This window comes from Lampetra planeri, chromosome 51, assembly GCF_965212315.1.
Source record: "Lampetra planeri chromosome 51, kcLamPlan1.2.h2, whole genome shotgun sequence".
Lineage (NCBI taxonomy): Eukaryota > Metazoa > Chordata > Hyperoartia > Petromyzontiformes > Petromyzontidae > Lampetra > Lampetra planeri.
Window position 1 is genome coordinate 608,386 of NC_136157.1, and position 19,014 is coordinate 627,399.

At 52.2% G+C, this 19,014-nt stretch overlaps 1 protein-coding gene across 1 annotated transcript in view; it reads left to right on the top strand.

The window, feature by feature from the left end:
• The window catches only part of LOC144734441 (unconventional myosin-XVI-like), a 135,658-nt gene that overhangs the window by 43,217 nt on the left and 73,427 nt on the right, over window positions 1–19,014 (top strand). Inside the window, exons 12-14 of the mRNA XM_078616630.1 lie at window positions 310–375; window positions 2,859–2,986; window positions 4,633–4,738. Coding sequence (XP_078472756.1) covers window positions 310–375; window positions 2,859–2,986; window positions 4,633–4,738 — 300 coding nt within the window. The remainder of the gene's footprint in view (window positions 1–309; window positions 376–2,858; window positions 2,987–4,632; window positions 4,739–19,014) is intronic.

The window sequence follows — 19,014 nt, forward strand, 5'->3', positions numbered from 1 at the left end:
CTCCCCTATGACGGCCCCATGACCTCCCCCATGACGGCCCCATGACTTCCCCTGTGACGACCTCGTGACCTCCCCCGTGACGACCCCGCGACCTCCCCCGTGATGACCCCATGACCTCCCCCATGATGACCCCGTGACTTCCCCCGTGACGGCCCCATGACCTCCCCCATGACGACCCCGCGACCTCCCCTGTGATGGCCCCACGACCTCCCCCGTGACGACTCCATGACCTCCCCCGTGACCTCCCCCGTGACCTCCCCCGTGATGACCCCGTGCCTGCTTGACAATGTTGCTTTGCGCCGTTCCCAGACGTACATCGGAGACATCCTGCTGGTTCTCAACCCCTTCCGGGAGATGTCCATCTACTCCAAGATGGTGCGTGCCTCCACCTTCACCATCACGACACCTCCATTACCGCCACCATCACCATCACCACCACCTCCATTACTGCCACCACCACATTCACCATCACCACGACCTCCATCACCACCACCACCACCACCATCACTATCACCATCACGACCACTACCACCATCACCACCACCTTCACCATCACCACCACCTTTGCCATCACCACCACCTCCATCACCACCACCACCTTCACCACCACCATCACTATCACCATCACCATCACTACCACCATCACCACCACCATCACCACCACCTTCACCATCACCACCACCTCCATCACCACCACCTTTGCCATCATCACTATCACCACCACTTTCACCAGCACTATCACCAGCACCACCATTACCAGCACCACCATCGCCACCAATCACCACCATCACCACCAATCACCACCATCACTACCACCATCAACGTCATCCACAGCGCACAACTCCCAGTCCATATCTCATCTTGCCCCCCAATCCCCTTCACTGTGGTTATGAGATGTTAACTCCCTCGCCTGATGTACAGGAGGTCGTGGGTTCGATCCCGACCCTGACTCCTGCTGTATATTTTGAGTTTGCGTGTCTCTCCCCTTGGTCGCACGGATTTGTCTCCAGGTTGGCTGCTATATGTTTCCACGTGATGATGATAAGCCACTTCGTTGAGCTATAATTTGTGATAGCCAGGTCGCTTCTTAATTATGACAAATAATCAGTGCCGGCTCCTGCAAAATCTCTCAAGGGGGGCAAATGTTTGGATGATTGATAAGGATAAGGTCCACCCATGCAATGGATAAATTAACAGCTTAAGCATGTACAGGCAACTTCACTACTTTAATATTAATGAAAAATAAAGTGACTCTTACAATACATCTACTTGTTTGTTTCTATACTCACTATTATTACACTGCTTACATCACATTACTCGCTTAATACACTGCTTACTTATACTGAAATTTTGCTCTTCTCTCTTTCAAAGTAGCAAAGTGACCAATTACTCTCTCATTGAAAGCAGGCATGTTCCTGACTAGCTCCCTCTCCATGGAAAGCATAGCCAGTGCATTCAGACGTTCCTGTCCAATTACATTTCTCAGGAATGTCTTGATTCTCTTTAAGGTTGAGAAACACCTCTCAGCTTCAGCAGTTGTCATGGGAGTGGTTATGAGGATGTTCAACAGAGCAACAGTCTCTGAAAAAGTATCCTGGAGGTTGTACTTCAGCAAAACCTGGTACAGCGCCAGTGCACCATAACAGCCCTTGAATTTTGGACTCTCATAAATGAGAAACAGTTCAGTCTTAAGCTTCGCCTTATTTAACATAGGGTATGCCCTGACAGTGATGTTCAGAGCCTCAACAGGGAATGTATGGCCATGCTGTTGAAACATCTCTCCTTGTAGCAGCGTGGCACTTACAAGGTGGTCGGTAAAGGAGAACCTTTCTTTGGTGTGGACCAAGATTGTGTCGCAGACCTGAAAAAATAAATACATTTATTTTAGTTATAAAATAAATTATTTATTATAATATAAATATGGAGATACAAGGTTTCCATCCCGACAGCAACAATGTATCAGGCAGAATCCATATTTTATATCTCCATATTTTTTCAAAAATTAATGCTATTGGTCACCCTTTACATCTGTCAATGTGTTTTACAAATATTTAACCAATGATAAGCATTAAAAGAGCTTGGAAATTATTTTGGGGAAAAAACAGGTTTTCTTTCGTTTCCTGAAAAGTAACAGTTTTGGACATACAAGGCTTCTGTCCGACAGTGATGTTTGTTCCCACCAATCGCTGCACAAGTTAAGGATACGTATGATGACGTAAGCACGTTAGTGCGAGCCCTCCCGGAACCCATAGAGAATGCATTGCAGTGCCTGCAGTTCGAAAAAAAACATCTTTGAATGTAAGTCTATGGGAACACTCTGGGCGATTCTCAGCCAGAGTGAAATCGCCCAAAAAGAGGCGGTACTCTACAGAACGTGACATGACGCTGATTGGACTATATCCAGAGGCACAGTGACGGCTAGCGTAACTCTATGGTTGATTGTGAATGTGATTGAAAAAGTCCCTTTCACACTTTGGTGGTGCGTCGCCCAATCGCCCTAATGAAGAAACCGCCCCTGCAAATAATACATTATATTTTACCCTTTCTGGCAATAAAAAGATAACTTTTGCAAGCCATCAAGTCTGTATTAGCTACACATACTAAATATGTACTAAGTATGTGTGGTTAATGCAGATTTGATGCCTGATGAATTAATTGCCAGAAAGGGTCAAACTCTTTTTTTTATTTTTCATCATTTTGATCCTGGCAAAAGGTCGTTAAAATACAATTATAATAGTTTCGTTTATTTTTTTTCACCTGCACACCCCCGTGGGTCTCGCCCCCAACCCCCCATGCCCTCCTCCCCACCTCTCCTCCCCCCTCCCCCGCGCCCCTCCCCCGGTCCGTGCGCCCACCAGGTCTCCCAGCTCTACCTGAGCCACTCTGGCAAGCTGTGGGCGACGCTGCCCCCGCACGTGTTCGCTGTCGCCGAGCGAGCATACCACGCCCTGCGCCGGGAGCGACGCTCGCAGGGCTTCATGCTCAGGTGAGCACGCACGCACGTACACAAGCACGTACACACGCACTCACGTACGCATGCACACACACACGCACACGTACACACGCTTCACACACGCACACATACACACGCTTCACGCACGCACACACGCTTAGCTCGCGCACATGTATACACGCTTCGCTGATGCACGCACACGTACGCACGTATGCACATAAACACGTATACACGCACACACGTACACACGCACGCAGACAGCAAGTATGTACACACATGCACGCACACGTACGCACGTATGCACATAAAGGGGCCGTCCATAAATGATGTCATGCACCTAGGGGGGGGGGGTCAGACATTTGTAACGATGTGTGACAAGGGGGGGGGGGGGTGTTGAGAAATGTGACGTCGCATCAAAATGCGCAACTTTAAATAAATATAGACAACACGTTCTACTTAATTAAATAGACTTTTTAATAAATGTCTTCTCCTACAACATCAGAGTGCAGCGCCACATTAAATACGCACAACAATGACAATAGTTTAAAGCGATTTGAAGCATGTTTTATGTTTTGGGGGGGGGGGGGGGCAGAGCTTTGTGACGTAATTTAAGGGGGGGTCTGACTTTTTGTGACGCCGTGTGATGAGAGAGGGGGGGGGGGTCAAAAATCGTCCAAAATCGCGTGACGTCATTAATGGACGGCCCCAAACATATACACGCACACACATACACACACACACATGCACGCAGACAACAAGTATATACGCACTCGCATACACACTCATGCCCACGCATGCACACACAGGTGTAAACACACATGTACACACACGTACACATGTACACACATGCACACACACGTAAACACACGTGTACACGCACACACATGTACACACGTGCACATGTACAAATGTACACATGCACACACACGCACACACACGTGTACAAGCACACACATGCTCACACACGCACACACACCAATACCTGCTATTCGCCACTAAGTGATGGTGATGTCACCACGGCGCCTGTGCCAAGCCAGGTGCACTTTGAGGCCACGTGAAGTGTTGAAGGCTCACCGACAGGAGGTCATAGAACAGACCCAGCAGGTGCCATGGGTTGACTGACTCAGGTGACTGGTAGATACACCACCTGTGCCCCCTAATGTGCCAACTTGCTGTATTTTTATCTGCCCGGCACTGCTCGTTGTCGTGAGCGTCACTCCTCTGCCCTCTGTTGTTGTTGGAGGGCGACTGCCTCCAGCTGCCTAGTAGTGTCCTTCATGAGCCTCCTCTATAAAGGGCGATCTTGACACTGCTGATACCAGTCATTGGCAAGTCCACTCAGTTCCCCATTCTCCCGTATCTCATCAGTCCAGCCCGTTTCAATCCCGTTTAGCCCCCGCATGCGGGCTACATGACCCAGCCAACGCAGCCTTGCCGGCTGGAGGAGCTCACTGATGGGACTGCGTCCAGATTTTTCATGGATTTGTGAGCTCCTCGCACAATCCAGCCTGGTTAAGCCCAGGATGGGACGTAGGCAGGCTAGCCTAAATGTTTCTAATCGGCGCAGATGTTCCATTAGAGGGCACGACCGTGGTGACAGACCGGGTAGTTTCCACACTCACCTCCACCGACCGTTTAAAGGCTCCAGGGGTGGGGGACCTCCTCTGTGCTTGTTGTAGTGGGGAGAGCGGCTCGGGGAAGAGCGAGAGCTGCCGGCTGCTCATCCAGCACCTCCTCCACCGCTCGCAGGCGCCCGCCAGTGGACTCGCCGACAAAATCTCCCACGTGAGCCATGGTCTGGGTGTAGTGTGGAGTGAACGTGGTCTGTGTGGTGTAGTGTGGAGTGAGCGTGGTCTGTGTGGTGTAGTGTGGAGTGATCGTGGTCTGTGTGGTGTAGTGTGGAGTGAACGTGGTCTGTGTGGTGTCGTGTGGAGTGATTGTGGTCTGTGTGGTGTCGTGTGGAGTAATCGTGGTCTGTGTGGTGTAGTGTGGAGTGAGCGTGGTCTGTTTGGTGTAGTGTGGAGTGAGCATGGTCTGTGTGGTGTCGTGTGGAGTGATCGTGGTCTGTGTGGTATAGTGTGGAATGAGCATGGTCTGTGTGGTGTAGTGTGGAGTGATCGTGGTCTGTGTGGTGTCGTGTGGAGTGATTGTGGTCTGTGTGGTGTAGTGTGGAGTGATCGTGGTCTGTGTGGTGTAGTGTGGAGTGATCGTGGTCTGTGTGGTGTAGTGTGGAGTGAGCGTGGTCTGTGTGGTATAGTGTGGAGTGACCATGGTCTGTGTGGTGTGGTGTGGAGTGATCGTGGTCTGTGTGGTGTTGTGTGGAATGATCGTGGTCTGTGTGGTGTCGTGTCGTGTGGAGTGATCATGGTCTGTGTGGTGTAGTGTGGAGTGATCGTGGTCTGTGTGGTGTGGTGTCGTGTGGAGTGATCGTGGTCTGTGTGGTGTAGTGTGGAGTGATCGTGGTCTGTGTTGTGTAGTGTGGAATGATCGTGGTCTGTGTGGTGTAGTGTGGAGTGAGCGTGGTCTGTGTGGTGTAGTGTGGAGTGATCGTGGTCTGTGTGGTGTAGTGTGGAGTGAACGTGGTCTGTGTGGTGTCGTGTGGAGTGATTGTGGTCTGTGTGGTGTCGTGTGGAGTAATCGTGGTCTGTGTGGTGTAGTGTGGAGTGAGCGTGGTCTGTTTGGTGTAGTGTGGAGTGAGCATGGTCTGTGTGGTGTCGTGTGGAGTGATCGTGGTCTGTGTGGTGTAGTGTGGAATGAGCATGGTCTGTGTGGTGTAGTGTGGAGTGATCGTGGTCTGTGTGGTGTCGTGTGGAGTGATCGTGGTCTGTGTGGTGTAGTGTGGAGTGATCGTGGTCTGTGTGGTGTAGTGTGGAGTGATCGTGGTCTGTGTGGTGTAGTGCGGAGTGATCGTGGTCTGTGTGGTGTAGTGTGGAGTGATCGTGGTCTGTGTGGTGTAGTGTGGAGTGAGCGTGGTCTGTGTGGTATAGTGTGGAGTGACCGTGGTCTGTGTGGTGTGGTGTGGAGTGATCGTGGTCTGTGTGGTGTTGTGTGGAATGATCGTGGTCTGTGTGGTGTCGTGTCGTGTGGAGTGATCGTGGTCTGTGTGGTGTAGTGTGGAGTGATCGTGGTCTGTGTGGTGTGGTGTCGTGTGGAGTGATCGTGGTCTGTGTGGTGTAGTGTGGAGTGATCGTGGTCTGTGTGGTGTAGTGTGGAGTGATCGTGGTCTGTGTGGTGTAGTGTGGAGTGATCGTGGTCTGTGTGGTGTAGTGTGGAGTGATCGTGGTCTGTGTGGTGTAGTGTGGAGTGAGCGTGGTCTGTGTGGTATAGTGTGGAGTGACCGTGGTCTGTGTGGTGTAGTGTGGAGTGATCGTGGTCTGTGTGGTGTAGTGTGGAGTGAGCGTGGTCTGTGTGGTGTTGTGTGGAGTGATTGTGGTCTGTGTGGTGTTGTGTGGCATGATCGTGGTCTGTGTGGTGTCGTGTCGTGTGGAGTGATCGTGGTCTGTGTGGTGTAGTGTGGAGTGATCGTGGTCTGTGTGGTGTAGTGTGGAGTGATCGTGGTCTGTGTGGTGTCGTGTGGAGTGATCGTGGTCTGTGTTGTGTAGTGTGGAATGATCGTGGTCTGTGTGGTGTAGTGTGGAGTGAGCGTGGTCTATGTGGTTTAGTGTGGAGTGATCGTGGTCTGTGTGGTGTCGTGTGGAGTGATCGTGGTCAGTGTGGTGTAGTGTGGAGTGATCGTGGTCTGTGTGGTGTAGTGTGGAGTGATCGTGGTCTGTGTGGTGTAGTGTGGAGTGAGCGTGGTCTGTGTGGTGTAGTGTGTAGTGATCGTGGTCTGTGTGGTGTCGTGTGGAGTGATCGTGGTCTGTGTGGTGTAGTGTGGAGTGATCGTGGTCTGTGTGGTGTAGTATGGAGTCAGTGTGGTTTGTGTGGTGTAGTGTGGAGTGATTGTGGTCTGTGTGGTGTAGTGTGTAGTGATCGTGGTCTGTGTGGTGTCGTGTGGAGTGATCCTGGTCTGTGTGGTGTCGTGTGGAATGATCGTGGTCTGCGTGGTGTAGTGTGGAGTGATCGTGGTCTGTGTGGTGTAGTGTGGAGTGAGCGTGGTCTGTGTGGTGTAGTGTGGAGTGATCGTGGTCTGTGTGGTGTAGTGTGGAATGATCGTGGTCCGTGTGGTGTCGTGTGGAGTGATCGTGGTCTGTGTGGTGTAATGTGGAGTGATCGTGGTCTGTGTGGTGTAGTGTGGAGTGATCGTGGTCTGTGTGGTGTCGTGTGGAGTGATCGTGGTCTGTGTGGTGTAGTATGGAGTGAGCGTGGTTTGCGTGGTGTATTGTGGAGTGATTGTGGTCTGTGTGGTGTAGTGTGTAGTGATCGTGGTCTGTGTGGTGTCGTGTGGAGTGATCGTGGTCTGTGTGGTGTCGTGTGGAGTGATCGTGGTCTGTGTGGTGTAGTGTGGAGTGATCGTGGTCTGTGTGGTGTAGTGTGGAGTGAGTGTGGTCTGTGTGGTGTAGTGTGGAGTGATCGTGGTCTGTGTGGTGTAGTGCGGAATGATCTTGGTCCGTGTGGTGTCGTGTGGAGTGATCCTGGTCTGTGTGGTGTAGTGTAGAGTGATCCTGGTATGTGTGGTGTAGTGTGGAGTGATCGTTGTCTGTGTGGTGTAGTGTGTAGTCATCGTGGTCTGTGTAGTGTCATGTGGAGTGATCGTGTGGTGTAGTGTGGAGTGATCGTGGTCTGTGTTGTGTAGTGTGGAATGATCGTGGTCTGTGTGGTGTAGTGTGGAGTGATCGGGGTCTGTGTGGTGTAGTGGGGAGTGATCGTGGTCTGTGTGGTGTGGTGTCGTGTGGAGTGATCGTGGTCTGTGTGGTGTATTGTGGAGTGATCGTGGTCTGTGTTGTGTAGTGTGGAATGATTGTGGTCTGTGTGGTGTAGTGTGGAGGGAGCGTGGTCTGTGTGGTGTCGTGTGGAGTGATCGTGGTCTGTGTGGTATAGTGTGGAGTGATCGTGGTCTGTGTGGTGTAGTGTGGAGTGAGCGTGGTCTGTGTGGTGTAGTGTGGAGTGAGCGTGGTCTCTGTGGTGTAGTGTGGAGTGATTGTGGTATGTGTGGTGTAGTGTGGAGTGATCGTGGTCTGTGTTGTGTAGTGTGGAGTGATCGTGGTCTGTGTGGTGTAGTGTGGAGTGATCGTGGTCTGTGTGGTGTAGTGTGGAGTGATCGTGGTCTGGGTGGTGTAGTGTGGAGTGATCGTGGTCTGTGTGGTGTCGTGTGGAGTGATCGTGGTCTGTGTGGTGTAGTGTGGAGTGATCGTGGTCTGTGTGGTGTAGTGTGGAGTGATCGTGGTCGGTGTGGTGTAGTGTGGACTGATCGTGGTCTGTGTGGTGTAGTGTGGAGTGATCGTGGTCTATGTGGTGTAGTGTTGAGTGAGCGTGGTCTGTGTGGTATAGTGTGGAGTGATCGTGGTCTGTGTGGTGTAGTGTGGAGTGATCGTGGTCTGTGTGGTGTAGTGTGGAGTGAGCGTGGTCTGTGTGGTGTAGTGTGGAGTGATTGTGGTCTGTGTGGTGTAGTGTGGAGTGATCGTGGTCTGTGTGGTGTTGTGTGGAGTGATCGTGGTCTGTGTGGTGTAGTGTGAAGTGAACGTGGTCTGTGTGGTGTAGTGTGTAGTGATCGTGGTCTGTGTGGTGTCGTGTGGAGTGATCGTGGTCTGTGTGGTGTAGTGTGGAGTGATCGTGGTCTGTGTGGTGTAGTATTGAGTCAGTGTGGTTTGTGTGGTGTAGTGTGGAGTGATTGTGGTCTGTGTGGTGTAGTGTGTAGTGATCGTGGTCTGTGTGGTGTCGTGTGGAGTGATCCTGGTCTGTGTGGTGTCGGGTGGAATGATTGTGGTCTGCGTGGTGTAGTGTGGAGTGATCGTGGTCTGTGTGGTGTAGTGTGGAGTGAGCGTGGTCTGTGTGGTGTAGTGTGGAGTGATCGTGGTCTGTGTGGTGTAGTGTGGAGTGATCGTGGTCTGTGTGGTGTAGTGTGGAGTGATCGTGGTCAGTGTGGTGTAGTGTGTAGTGATCGTGGTCTGTGTGGTGTCATGTGGAGTGATCGTGGTCTGTGTGGTGTAGTGTGGAGTGATCGTGGTCTGTGTTGTGTAGTATGGAGTGATCGTGGTCTGTGTGGTGTCGTGTGGAGTGATCGTGGTCTGTGTGGTGTAGTATGGAGTGAGCGTGGTTTGTGTGGTGTAGTGTGGAGTGATTGTGGTCTGTGTGGTGTATTGTGTAGTGATCGTGGTCTGTGTGGTGTCGTGTGGAGTGATCGTGGTCTGTGTGGTGTCGTGCGGAGTGATCGTGGTCTGTGTGGTGTAGTGTGGAGTGATCGTGGTCTGTGTGGTGTAGTGTGTAGTCATCGTGGTCTGTGTAGTGTCATGTGGAGTGATCGTGGTCTGTGTGGTGTAGTGTGGAGTGATCGTGGTCTGTGTGGTGTAGTGTGGAGTGATCGTGGTCTGTGTTGTGTAGTGTGGAATGATCGTGGTCTGTGTGGTGTAGTGTGGAGTGATCGGGGTCTGTGTGGTGTAGTGGGGAGTGATCGTGGTCTGTGTGGTGTGGTGTCGTGTGGAGTGATCGTGGTCTGTGTGGTGTATTGTGGAGTGATCGTGGTCTGTGTTGTGTAGTGTGGAATGATTGTGGTCTGTGTGGTGTAGTGTGGAGTGAGCGTGGTCTGTGTGGTGTAGTGTGGAGTGAGCGTGGTCTGTGTGGTGTCGTGTGGAGTGATCGTGGTCTGTGTGGTATAGTGTGGAGTGATCGTGGTCTGTGTGGTGTAGTGTGGAGTGAGCGTGGTCTGTGTGGTGTAGTGTGGAGTGAGCGTGGTCTCTGTGGTGTAGTGTGGAGTGATTGTGGTATGTGTGGTGTAGTGTGGAGTGATCGTGGTCTGTGTGGTGTAGTGTGGAGTGATCGTGGTCTGTGTGGTGTAGTGTGAAGTGAACGTGGTCTGTATGGTGTAGTGTATAGTGATCGTGGTCTGTGTGGTGTCGTGTGGAGTGATCGTGGTCTGTGTGGTGTAGTGTGGAGTGATCGTGGTCTGTGTGGTGTAGTATGAAGTCAGTGTGGTTTGTGTGGTGTAGTGTGGAGTGATTGTGGTCTGTGTGGTGTAGTGTGTAGTGATCGTGGTCTGTGTGGTGTCGTGTGGAGTGATCCTGGTCTGTGTGGTGTCGTGTGGAATGATTGTGGTCTGCGTGGTGTAGTGTGGAGTGATCGTGGTCTGTGTGGTGTAGTGTGGAGTGAGCGTGGTCTGTGTGGTGTAGTGTGGAGTGATCGTGGTCTGTGTGGTGTAGTGTGGAGTGATCGTGGTCTGTGTGGTGTAGTGTGGAGTGATCGTGGTCAGTGTGGTGTAGTGTGTAGTGATCGTGGTCTGTGTGGTGTCATGTGGAGTGATCGTGGTCTGTGTGGTGTAGTGTGGAGTGATCGTGGTCTGTGTTGTGTAGTATGGAGTGATCGTGGTCTGTGTTGTGTCGTGTGGAGTGATCGTGGTCTGTGTGGTGTAGTGTGGAGTGAGCGTGGTCTGTGTGGTGTAGTGTGGAGTGAGCGTGGTCTCTGTGGTGTAGTGTGGAGTGATTGTGGTATGTGTGGTGTAGTGTGGAGTGATCGTGGTCTGTGTGGTGTAGTGTGGAGTGATCGTGGTCTGTGTGGTGTAGTGTGAAGTGAACGTGGTCTGTATGGTGTAGTGTATAGTGATCGTGGTCTGTGTGGTGTCGTGTGGAGTGAGCGTGGTCTGTGTGGTGTAGTGTGGAGTGATCGTGGTCTGTGTGGTGTAGTATGAAGTCAGTGTGGTTTGTGTGGTGTAGTGTGGAGTGATTGTGGTCTGTGTGGTGTAGTGTGAAGTGAACGTGGTCTGTGTGGTGTAGTGTGTAGTGATCGTGGTCTGTGTGGTGTCGTGTGGAGTGATCGTGGTCTGTGTGGTGTAGTGTGAAGTGAACGTGGTCTGTGTGGTGTAGTGTGTAGTGATCATGGTCTGTGTGGTGTCGTGTGGAGTGATCGTGGTCTGTGTGGTGTAGTGTGGAGTGATCGTGGTCTGTGTGGTGTAGTATTGAGTCAGTGTGGTTTGTGTGGTGTAGTGTGGAGTGATTGTGGTCTGTGTGGTGTAGTGTGTAGTGATCGTGGTCTGTGTGGTGTCGTGTGGAGTGATCCTGGTCTGTGTGGTGTCGGGTGGAATGATTGTGGTCTGCGTGGTGTAGTGTGGAGTGATCGTGGTCTGTGTGGTGTAGTGTGGAGTGAGCGTGGTCTGTGTGGTGTAGTGTGGAGTGATCGTGGTCTGTGTGGTGTAGTGTGGAGTGATCGTGGTCTGTGTGGTGTAGTGTGGAGTGATCGTGGTCAGTGTGGTGTAGTGTGTAGTGATCGTGGTCTGTGTGGTGTCATGTGGAGTGATCGTGGTCTGTGTGGTGTAGTGTGGAGTGATCGTGGTCTGTGTTGTGTAGTATGGAGTGATCGTGGTCTGTGTGGTGTCGTGTGGAGTGATCGTGGTCTGTGTGGTGTAGTATGGAGTGAGCGTGGTTTGTGTGGTGTAGTGTGGAGTGATTGTGGTCTGTGTGGTGTATTGTGTAGTGATCGTGGTCTGTGTGGTGTCGTGTGGAGTGATCGTGGTCTGTGTGGTGTCGTGCGGAGTGATCGTGGTCTGTGTGGTGTAGTGTGGAGTGATCGTGGTCTGTGTGGTGTAGTGTGTAGTCATCGTGGTCTGTGTAGTGTCATGTGGAGTGATCGTGGTCTGTGTGGTGTAGTGTGGAGTGATCGTGGTCTGTGTGGTGTAGTGTGGAGTGATCGTGGTCTGTGTTGTGTAGTGTGGAATGATCGTGGTCTGTGTGGTGTAGTGTGGAGTGATCGGGGTCTGTGTGGTGTAGTGGGGAGTGATCGTGGTCTGTGTGGTGTGGTGTCGTGTGGAGTGATCGTGGTCTGTGTGGTGTATTGTGGAGTGATCGTGGTCTGTGTTGTGTAGTGTGGAATGATTGTGGTCTGTGTGGTGTAGTGTGGAGTGAGCGTGGTCTGTGTGGTGTAGTGTGGAGTGAGCGTGGTCTGTGTGGTGTCGTGTGGAGTGATCGTGGTCTGTGTGGTATAGTGTGGAGTGATCGTGGTCTGTGTGGTGTAGTGTGGAGTGAGCGTGGTCTGTGTGGTGTAGTGTGGAGTGAGCGTGGTCTCTGTGGTGTAGTGTGGAGTGATTGTGGTATGTGTGGTGTAGTGTGGAGTGATCGTGGTCTGTGTGGTGTAGTGTGGAGTGATCGTGGTCTGTGTGGTGTAGTGTGAAGTGAACGTGGTCTGTATGGTGTAGTGTATAGTGATCGTGGTCTGTGTGGTGTCGTGTGGAGTGATCGTGGTCTGTGTGGTGTAGTGTGGAGTGATCGTGGTCTGTGTGGTGTAGTATGAAGTCAGTGTGGTTTGTGTGGTGTAGTGTGGAGTGATTGTGGTCTGTGTGGTGTAGTGTGTAGTGATCGTGGTCTGTGTGGTGTCGTGTGGAGTGATCCTGGTCTGTGTGGTGTCGTGTGGAATGATTGTGGTCTGCGTGGTGTAGTGTGGAGTGATCGTGGTCTGTGTGGTGTAGTGTGGAGTGAGCGTGGTCTGTGTGGTGTAGTGTGGAGTGATCGTGGTCTGTGTGGTGTAGTGTGGAGTGATCGTGGTCTGTGTGGTGTAGTGTGGAGTGATCGTGGTCAGTGTGGTGTAGTGTGTAGTGATCGTGGTCTGTGTGGTGTCATGTGGAGTGATCGTGGTCTGTGTGGTGTAGTGTGGAGTGATCGTGGTCTGTGTTGTGTAGTATGGAGTGATCGTGGTCTGTGTTGTGTCGTGTGGAGTGATCGTGGTCTGTGTGGTGTAGTGTGGAGTGAGCGTGGTCTGTGTGGTGTAGTGTGGAGTGAGCGTGGTCTCTGTGGTGTAGTGTGGAGTGATTGTGGTATGTGTGGTGTAGTGTGGAGTGATCGTGGTCTGTGTGGTGTAGTGTGGAGTGATCGTGGTCTGTGTGGTGTAGTGTGAAGTGAACGTGGTCTGTATGGTGTAGTGTATAGTGATCGTGGTCTGTGTGGTGTCGTGTGGAGTGAGCGTGGTCTGTGTGGTGTAGTGTGGAGTGATCGTGGTCTGTGTGGTGTAGTATGAAGTCAGTGTGGTTTGTGTGGTGTAGTGTGGAGTGATTGTGGTCTGTGTGGTGTAGTGTGTAGTGATCGTGGTCTGTGTGGTGTCGTGTGGAGTGATCCTGGTCTGTGTGGTGTCGTGTGGAATGATTGTGGTCTGCGTGGTGTAGTGTGGAGTGATCGTGGTCTGTGTGGTGTAGTGTGGAGTGAGCGTGGTCTGTGTGGTGTAGTGTGGAGTGATCGTGGTCTGTGTGGTGTAGTGTGGAGTGATCGTGGTCTGTGTGGTGTAGTGTGGAGTGATCGTGGTCAGTGTGGTGTAGTGTGTAGTGATCGTGGTCTGTGTGGTGTCATGTGGAGTGATCGTGGTCTGTGTGGTGTAGTGTGGAGTGATCGTGGTCTGTGTTGTGTAGTATGGAGTGATCGTGGTCTGTGTGGTGTCGTGTGGAGTGATCGTGGTCTGTGTGGTGTAGTATGGAGTGAGCGTGGTTTGTGTGGTGTAGTGTGGAGTGATTGTGGTCTGTGTGGTGTATTGTGTAGTGATCGTGGTCTGTGTGGTGTCGTGTGGAGTGATCGTGGTCTGTGTGGTGTAGTGTGGAGTGATCGTGGTCTGTGTGGTGTAGTGTGGAGTGAGCGTGGTCTGTGTGGTGTAGTGTGGAGTGATCGTGGTCTGTGTGGTGTAGTGTGGAATGATCTTGGTCCGTGTGGTGTCGTGTGGAGTGATCGTGGTCTGTGTGGTGTAGTGTGGAGTGATCGTGGTATGTGTGGTGTAGTGTGGAGTGATCGTGGTCTGTGTGGTGTAGTGTGTAGTCATCGTGGTCTGTGTAGTGTCATGTGGAGTGATCGTGGTCTGTGTGGTGTAGTGTGGAGTGACCGTGGTCTGTGTTGTGTAGTGTGGAATGATCGTGGTCTGTGTGGTGTAGTGTGGAGTGATCGGGGTCTGTGTGGTGTAGTGGGGAGTGATCGTGGTCTGTGTGGTGTATTGTGGAGTGATCGTGGTCTGTGTTGTGTAGTGTGGAATGATTGTGGTCTGTGTGGTGTAGTGTGGAGTGAGCGTGGTCTGTGTGGTGTAGTGTGGAGTGAGCGTGGTCTGTGTGGTGTCGTGTGGAGTGATCGTGGTCTGTGTGGTATAGTGTGGAATGAGCATGGTCTGTGTGGTGTAGTGTGGAGTGATCGTGGTCTGTGTGGTGTCGTGTGGAGTGATTGTGGTCTGTGTGGTGTAGTGTGGAGTGATCGTGGTCTGTGTGGTGTAGTGTGGAGTGATCGTGGTCTGTGTGGTGTAGTGTGGAGTGATCGTGGTCTGTGTGGTGTAGTGTGGAGTGATCGTGGTCTGTGTGGTGTAGTGTGGAGTGAGCGTGGTCTGTGTGGTATAGTGTGGAGTGACCGTGGTCTGTGTGGTGTGGTGTGGAGTGATCGTGGTCTGTGTGGTGTTGTGTGGAATGATCGTGGTCTGTGTGGTGTCGTGTCGTGTGGAGTGATCGTGGTCTGTGTGGTGTAGTGTGGAGTGATCGTGGTCTGTGTGGTGTAGTGTGGAGTGATCGTGGTCTGTGTGGTGTAGTGTGGAATGATCTTGGTCCGTGTGGTGTCGTGTGGAGTGATCGTGGTCTGTGTGGTGTAGTGTGGAGTGATCGTGGTATGTGTGGTGTAGTGTCGAGTGATCGTGGTCTGTGTGGTGTAGTGTGTAGTCATCGTGGTCTGTGTAGTGTCATGTGGAGTGATCGTGGTCTGTGTGGTGTAGTGTGGAGTGACCGTGGTCTGTGTTGTGTAGTGTGGAATGATCGTGGTCTGTGTGGTGTAGTGTGGAGTGATCGGGGTCTGTGTGGTGTAGTGGGGAGTGATCGTGGTCTGTGTGGTGTATTGTGGAGTGATCGTGGTCTGTGTTGTGTAGTGTGGAATGATTGTGGTCTGTGCGGTGTAGTGTGGAGTGAGCGTGGTCTGTGTGGTGTAGTGTGGAGTGATCGTGGTCTGTGTGGTGTCGTGTGGAGTGATCGTGGTCTGTGTGGTATAGTGTGGAGTGATCGTGGTCTGTGTGGTGTAGTGTGGAGTGATCGTGGTCTGTGTGGTGTCGTGTGGAGTGATCGTGGTCTGTGTGGTATAGTGTGGATTGATCGTGGTCTGTGTGGTGTAGTGTGGAGTGATCGTGGTCTGTGTGGTGTAGTGTGGAGTGATCGTGGTCTGTGTGGTGTAGTGTGGAGTGATCGTGGTCTGTGTGGTGTAGTGTGGAGTGAGCGTGGTCTGTGTGGTATAGTGTGGAGTGACCGTGGTTTGTGTGGTGTGGTGTGGAGTGATCGTGGTCTGTGTGGTGTTGTGTGGAATGATCGTGGTCTGTGTGGTGTCGTGTCGTGTGGAGTGATCGTGGTCTGTGTGGTGTAGTGTGGAGTGATCGTGGTCTGTGTGGTGTGGTGTCGTGTGGAGTGATCGTGGTCTGTGTGGTGTAGTGTGGAGTGATCGTGGTCTGTGTTGTGTAGTGTGGAATGATCGTGGTCTGTGTGGTGTAGTGTGGAGTGAGCGTGGTCTGTGTGGTGTAGTGTGGAGTGATCGTGGTCTGTGTGGTGTAGTGTGGAGTGAACGTGGTTTGTGTGGTGTCGTGTGGAGTGATTGTGGTCTGTGTGGTGTCGTGTGAAGTAATCGTGGTCTGTGTGGTGTAGTGTGGAGTGAGCGTGGTCTGTTTGGTGTAGTGTGGAGTGAGCATGGTCTGTGTGGTGTCGTGTGGAGTGATCGTGGTCTGTGTGGTGTAGTGTGGAATGAGCATGGTCTGTGTGGTGTAGTGTGGAGTGATCGTGGTCTGTGTGGTGTCGTGTGGAGTGATCGTGGTCTGTGTGGTGTAGTGTGGAGTGATCGTGGTCTGTGTGGTGTAGTGTGGAGTGATCGTGGTCTGTGTGGTGTAGTGCGGAGTGATCGTGGTCTGTGTGGTGTAGTGTGGAGTGATCGTGGTCTGTGTGGTGTAGTGTGGAGTGAGCGTGGTCTGTGTGGTATAGTGTGGAGTGACCGTGGTCTGTGTGGTGTGGTGTGGAGTGATCGTGGTCTGTGTGGTGTTGTGTGGAATGATCGTGGTCTGTGTGGTGTCGTGTCGTGTGGAGTGATCGTGGTCTGTGTGGTGTAGTGTGGAGTGATCGTGGTCTGTGTGGTGTGGTGTCGTGTGGAGTGATCGTGGTCTGTGTGGTGTAGTGTGGAGTGATCGTGGTCTGTGTGGTGTAGTGTGGAGTGATCGTGGTCTGTGTGGTGTAGTGTGGAGTGATCGTGGTCTGTGTGGTGTAGTGTGGAGTGATCGTGGTCTGTGTGGTGTAGTGTGGAGTGAGCGTGGTCTGTGTGGTATAGTGTGGAGTGACCGTGGTCTGTGTGGTGTAGTGTGGAGTGATCGTGGTCTGTGTGGTGTAGTGTGGAGTGATCGTGGTCTGTGTGGTGTGGTGTCGTGTGGAGTGATCGTGGTCTGTGTGGTGTAGTGTGGAGTGATCGTGGTCTGTGTTGTGTAGTGTGGAATGATCGTGGTCTGTGTGGTGTAGTGTGGAGTGAGCGTGGTCTGTGTGGTGTAGTGTGGAGTGATCGTGGTCTGTGTGGTGTAGTGTGGAGTGAACGTGGTCTGTGTGGTGTCGTGTGGAGTGATTGTGGTCTGTGTGGTGTCGTGTGGAGTAATCGTGGTCTGTGTGGTGTAGTGTGGAGTGAGCGTGGTCTGTTTGGTGTAGTGTGGAGTGAGCATGGTCTGTGTGGTGTCGTGTGGAGTGATCGTGGTCTGTGTGGTGTAGTGTGGAATGAGCATGGTCTGTGTGGTGTAGTGTGGAGTGATCGTGGTCTGTGTGGTGTCGTGTGGAGTGATCGTGGTCTGTGTGGTGTAGTGTGGAGTGATCGTGGTCTGTGTGGTGTAGTGTGGAGTGATCGTGGTCTGTGTGGTGTAGTGCGGAGTGATCGTGGTCTGTGTGGTGTAGTGTGGAGTGATCGTGGTCTGTGTGGTGTAGTGTGGAGTGAGCGTGGTCTGTGTGGTATAGTGTGGAGTGACCGTGGTCTGTGTGGTGTGGTGTGGAGTGATCGTGGTCTGTGTGGTGTTGTGTGGAATGATCGTGGTCTGTGTGGTGTCGTGTCGTGTGGAGTGATCGTGTTCTGTGTGGTGTAGTGTGGAGTGATCGTGGTCTGTGTGGTGTGGTGTCGTGTGGAGTGATCGTGGTCTGTGTGGTGTGGTGTAGTGTGGAGTGATCGTGGTCTGTGTGGTGTAGTGTGGAGTGAACGTGGTCTGTGTGGTGTCGTGTGGAGTGATTGTGGTCTGTGTGGTGTCGTGTGGAGTAATCGTGGTCTGTGTGGTGTAGTGTGGAGTGAACGTGGTCTGTGTGGTGTAGGGTGGAGTGATCGTGGTCTGTGTGGTATAGTGTGGAGTGATCGTGGTCTGTGTGGTGTAGTGTGGAGTGATCGTGGTCTGTGTGGTGTAGTGTGGAGTGATCGTGGTCTGTGTGGTGTAGTGTGGAGTGAGCGTGGTCTGTGTGGTATAGTGTGGAGTGACCGTGGTCTGTGTGGTGTAGTGTGGAGTGATCGTGGTCTGTGTGGTGTAGTGTGGAGTGAGCGTGGTCTGTGTGGTGTTGTGTGGAGTGATTGTGGTCTGTGTGGTGTTGTGTGGCATGATCGTGGTCTGTGTGGTGTCGTGTCGTGTGGAGTGATCGTGGTCTGTGTGGTGTAGTGTGGAGTGATCGTGGTCTGTGTGGTGTAGTGTGGAGTGATCGTGGTCTGTGTGGTGTCGTGTGGAGTGATTGTGGTCTGTGTTGTGTAGTGTGGAATGATCGTGGTCTGTGTGGTGTAGTGTGGAGTGAGCGTGGTCTATGTGGTTTAGTGTGGAGTGATCGTGGTCTGTGTGGTGTCGTGTGGAGTGATCGTGGTCTGTGTGGTGTAGTGTGGAGTGATCGTGGTCTGTGTGGTGTAGTGTGGAGTGATCGTGGTCTGTGTGGTGTAGTGTGGAGTGAGCGTGGTCTGTGTGGTGTAGTGTGTAGTGATCGTGGTCTGTGTAGTGTAGTGTGGAGTGATCGTGGTCTGTGTGGTGTAGTGTGGAGTGATCGTGGTCTGTGTGGTGTAGTGTGGAGTGATTGTGGTCTGTGTGGTGTAGTGTGTAGTGATCGTGGTCTGTGTGGTGTCGTGTGGAGTGATCCTGGTCTGTGTGGTGTCGTGTGGAATGATCGTGGTCTGCGTGGTGTAGTGTGGAGTGATCGTGGTCTGTGTGGTGTGGTGTCGTGTGGAGTGATCGTGGTCTGTGTGGTGTGGTGTAGTGTGGAGTGATCGTGGTCTGTGTGGTGTAGTGTGGAGTGAACGTGGTCTGTGTGGTGTCGTGTGGAGTGATTGTGGTCTGTGTGGTGTCGTGTGGAGTAATCGTGGTCTGTGTGGTGTAGTGTGGAGTGAACGTGGTCTGTGTGGTGTAGGGTGGAGTGATCGTGGTCTGTGTGGTATAGTGTGGAGTGATCGTGGTCTGTGTGGTGTAGTGTGGAGTGATCGTGGTCTGTGTGGTGTAGTGTGGAGTGATCGTGGTCTGTGTGGTGTAGTGTGGAGTGAGCGTGGTCTGTGTGGTATAGTGTGGAGTGACCGTGGTCTGTGTGGTGTAGTGTGGAGTGATCGTGGTCTGTGTGGTGTAGTGTGTAGTGATCGTGGTCTGTGTGGTGTCGTGTGGAGTGATCCTGGTCTGTGTGGTGTCGTGTGGAATGATCGTGGTCTGTGTGGTATAGTGTGGAGTGATCGTGGTCTGTGTGGTGTAGTGTAGAGTGAGCGTGGTCTGTGTGGTGTAGTGTGGAGTGAGCGTGGTCTCTGTGGTGTAGTGTGGAGTGATTGTGGTATGTGTGGTGTAGTGTGGAGTGATCGTGGTCTGTGTGGTGTAGTGTGGAGTGATCGTGGTCTGTGTGGTGTAGTGTGGAGTGATCGTGGTCTGTGTGGTGTAGTGTGGAGTGATCGTGGTCTGTGTGGTGTAGTGTGGAGTGATCGTGGTCTGTGTGGTGTCGTGTGGAGTGATCGTGGTCTGTGTGGTGTAGT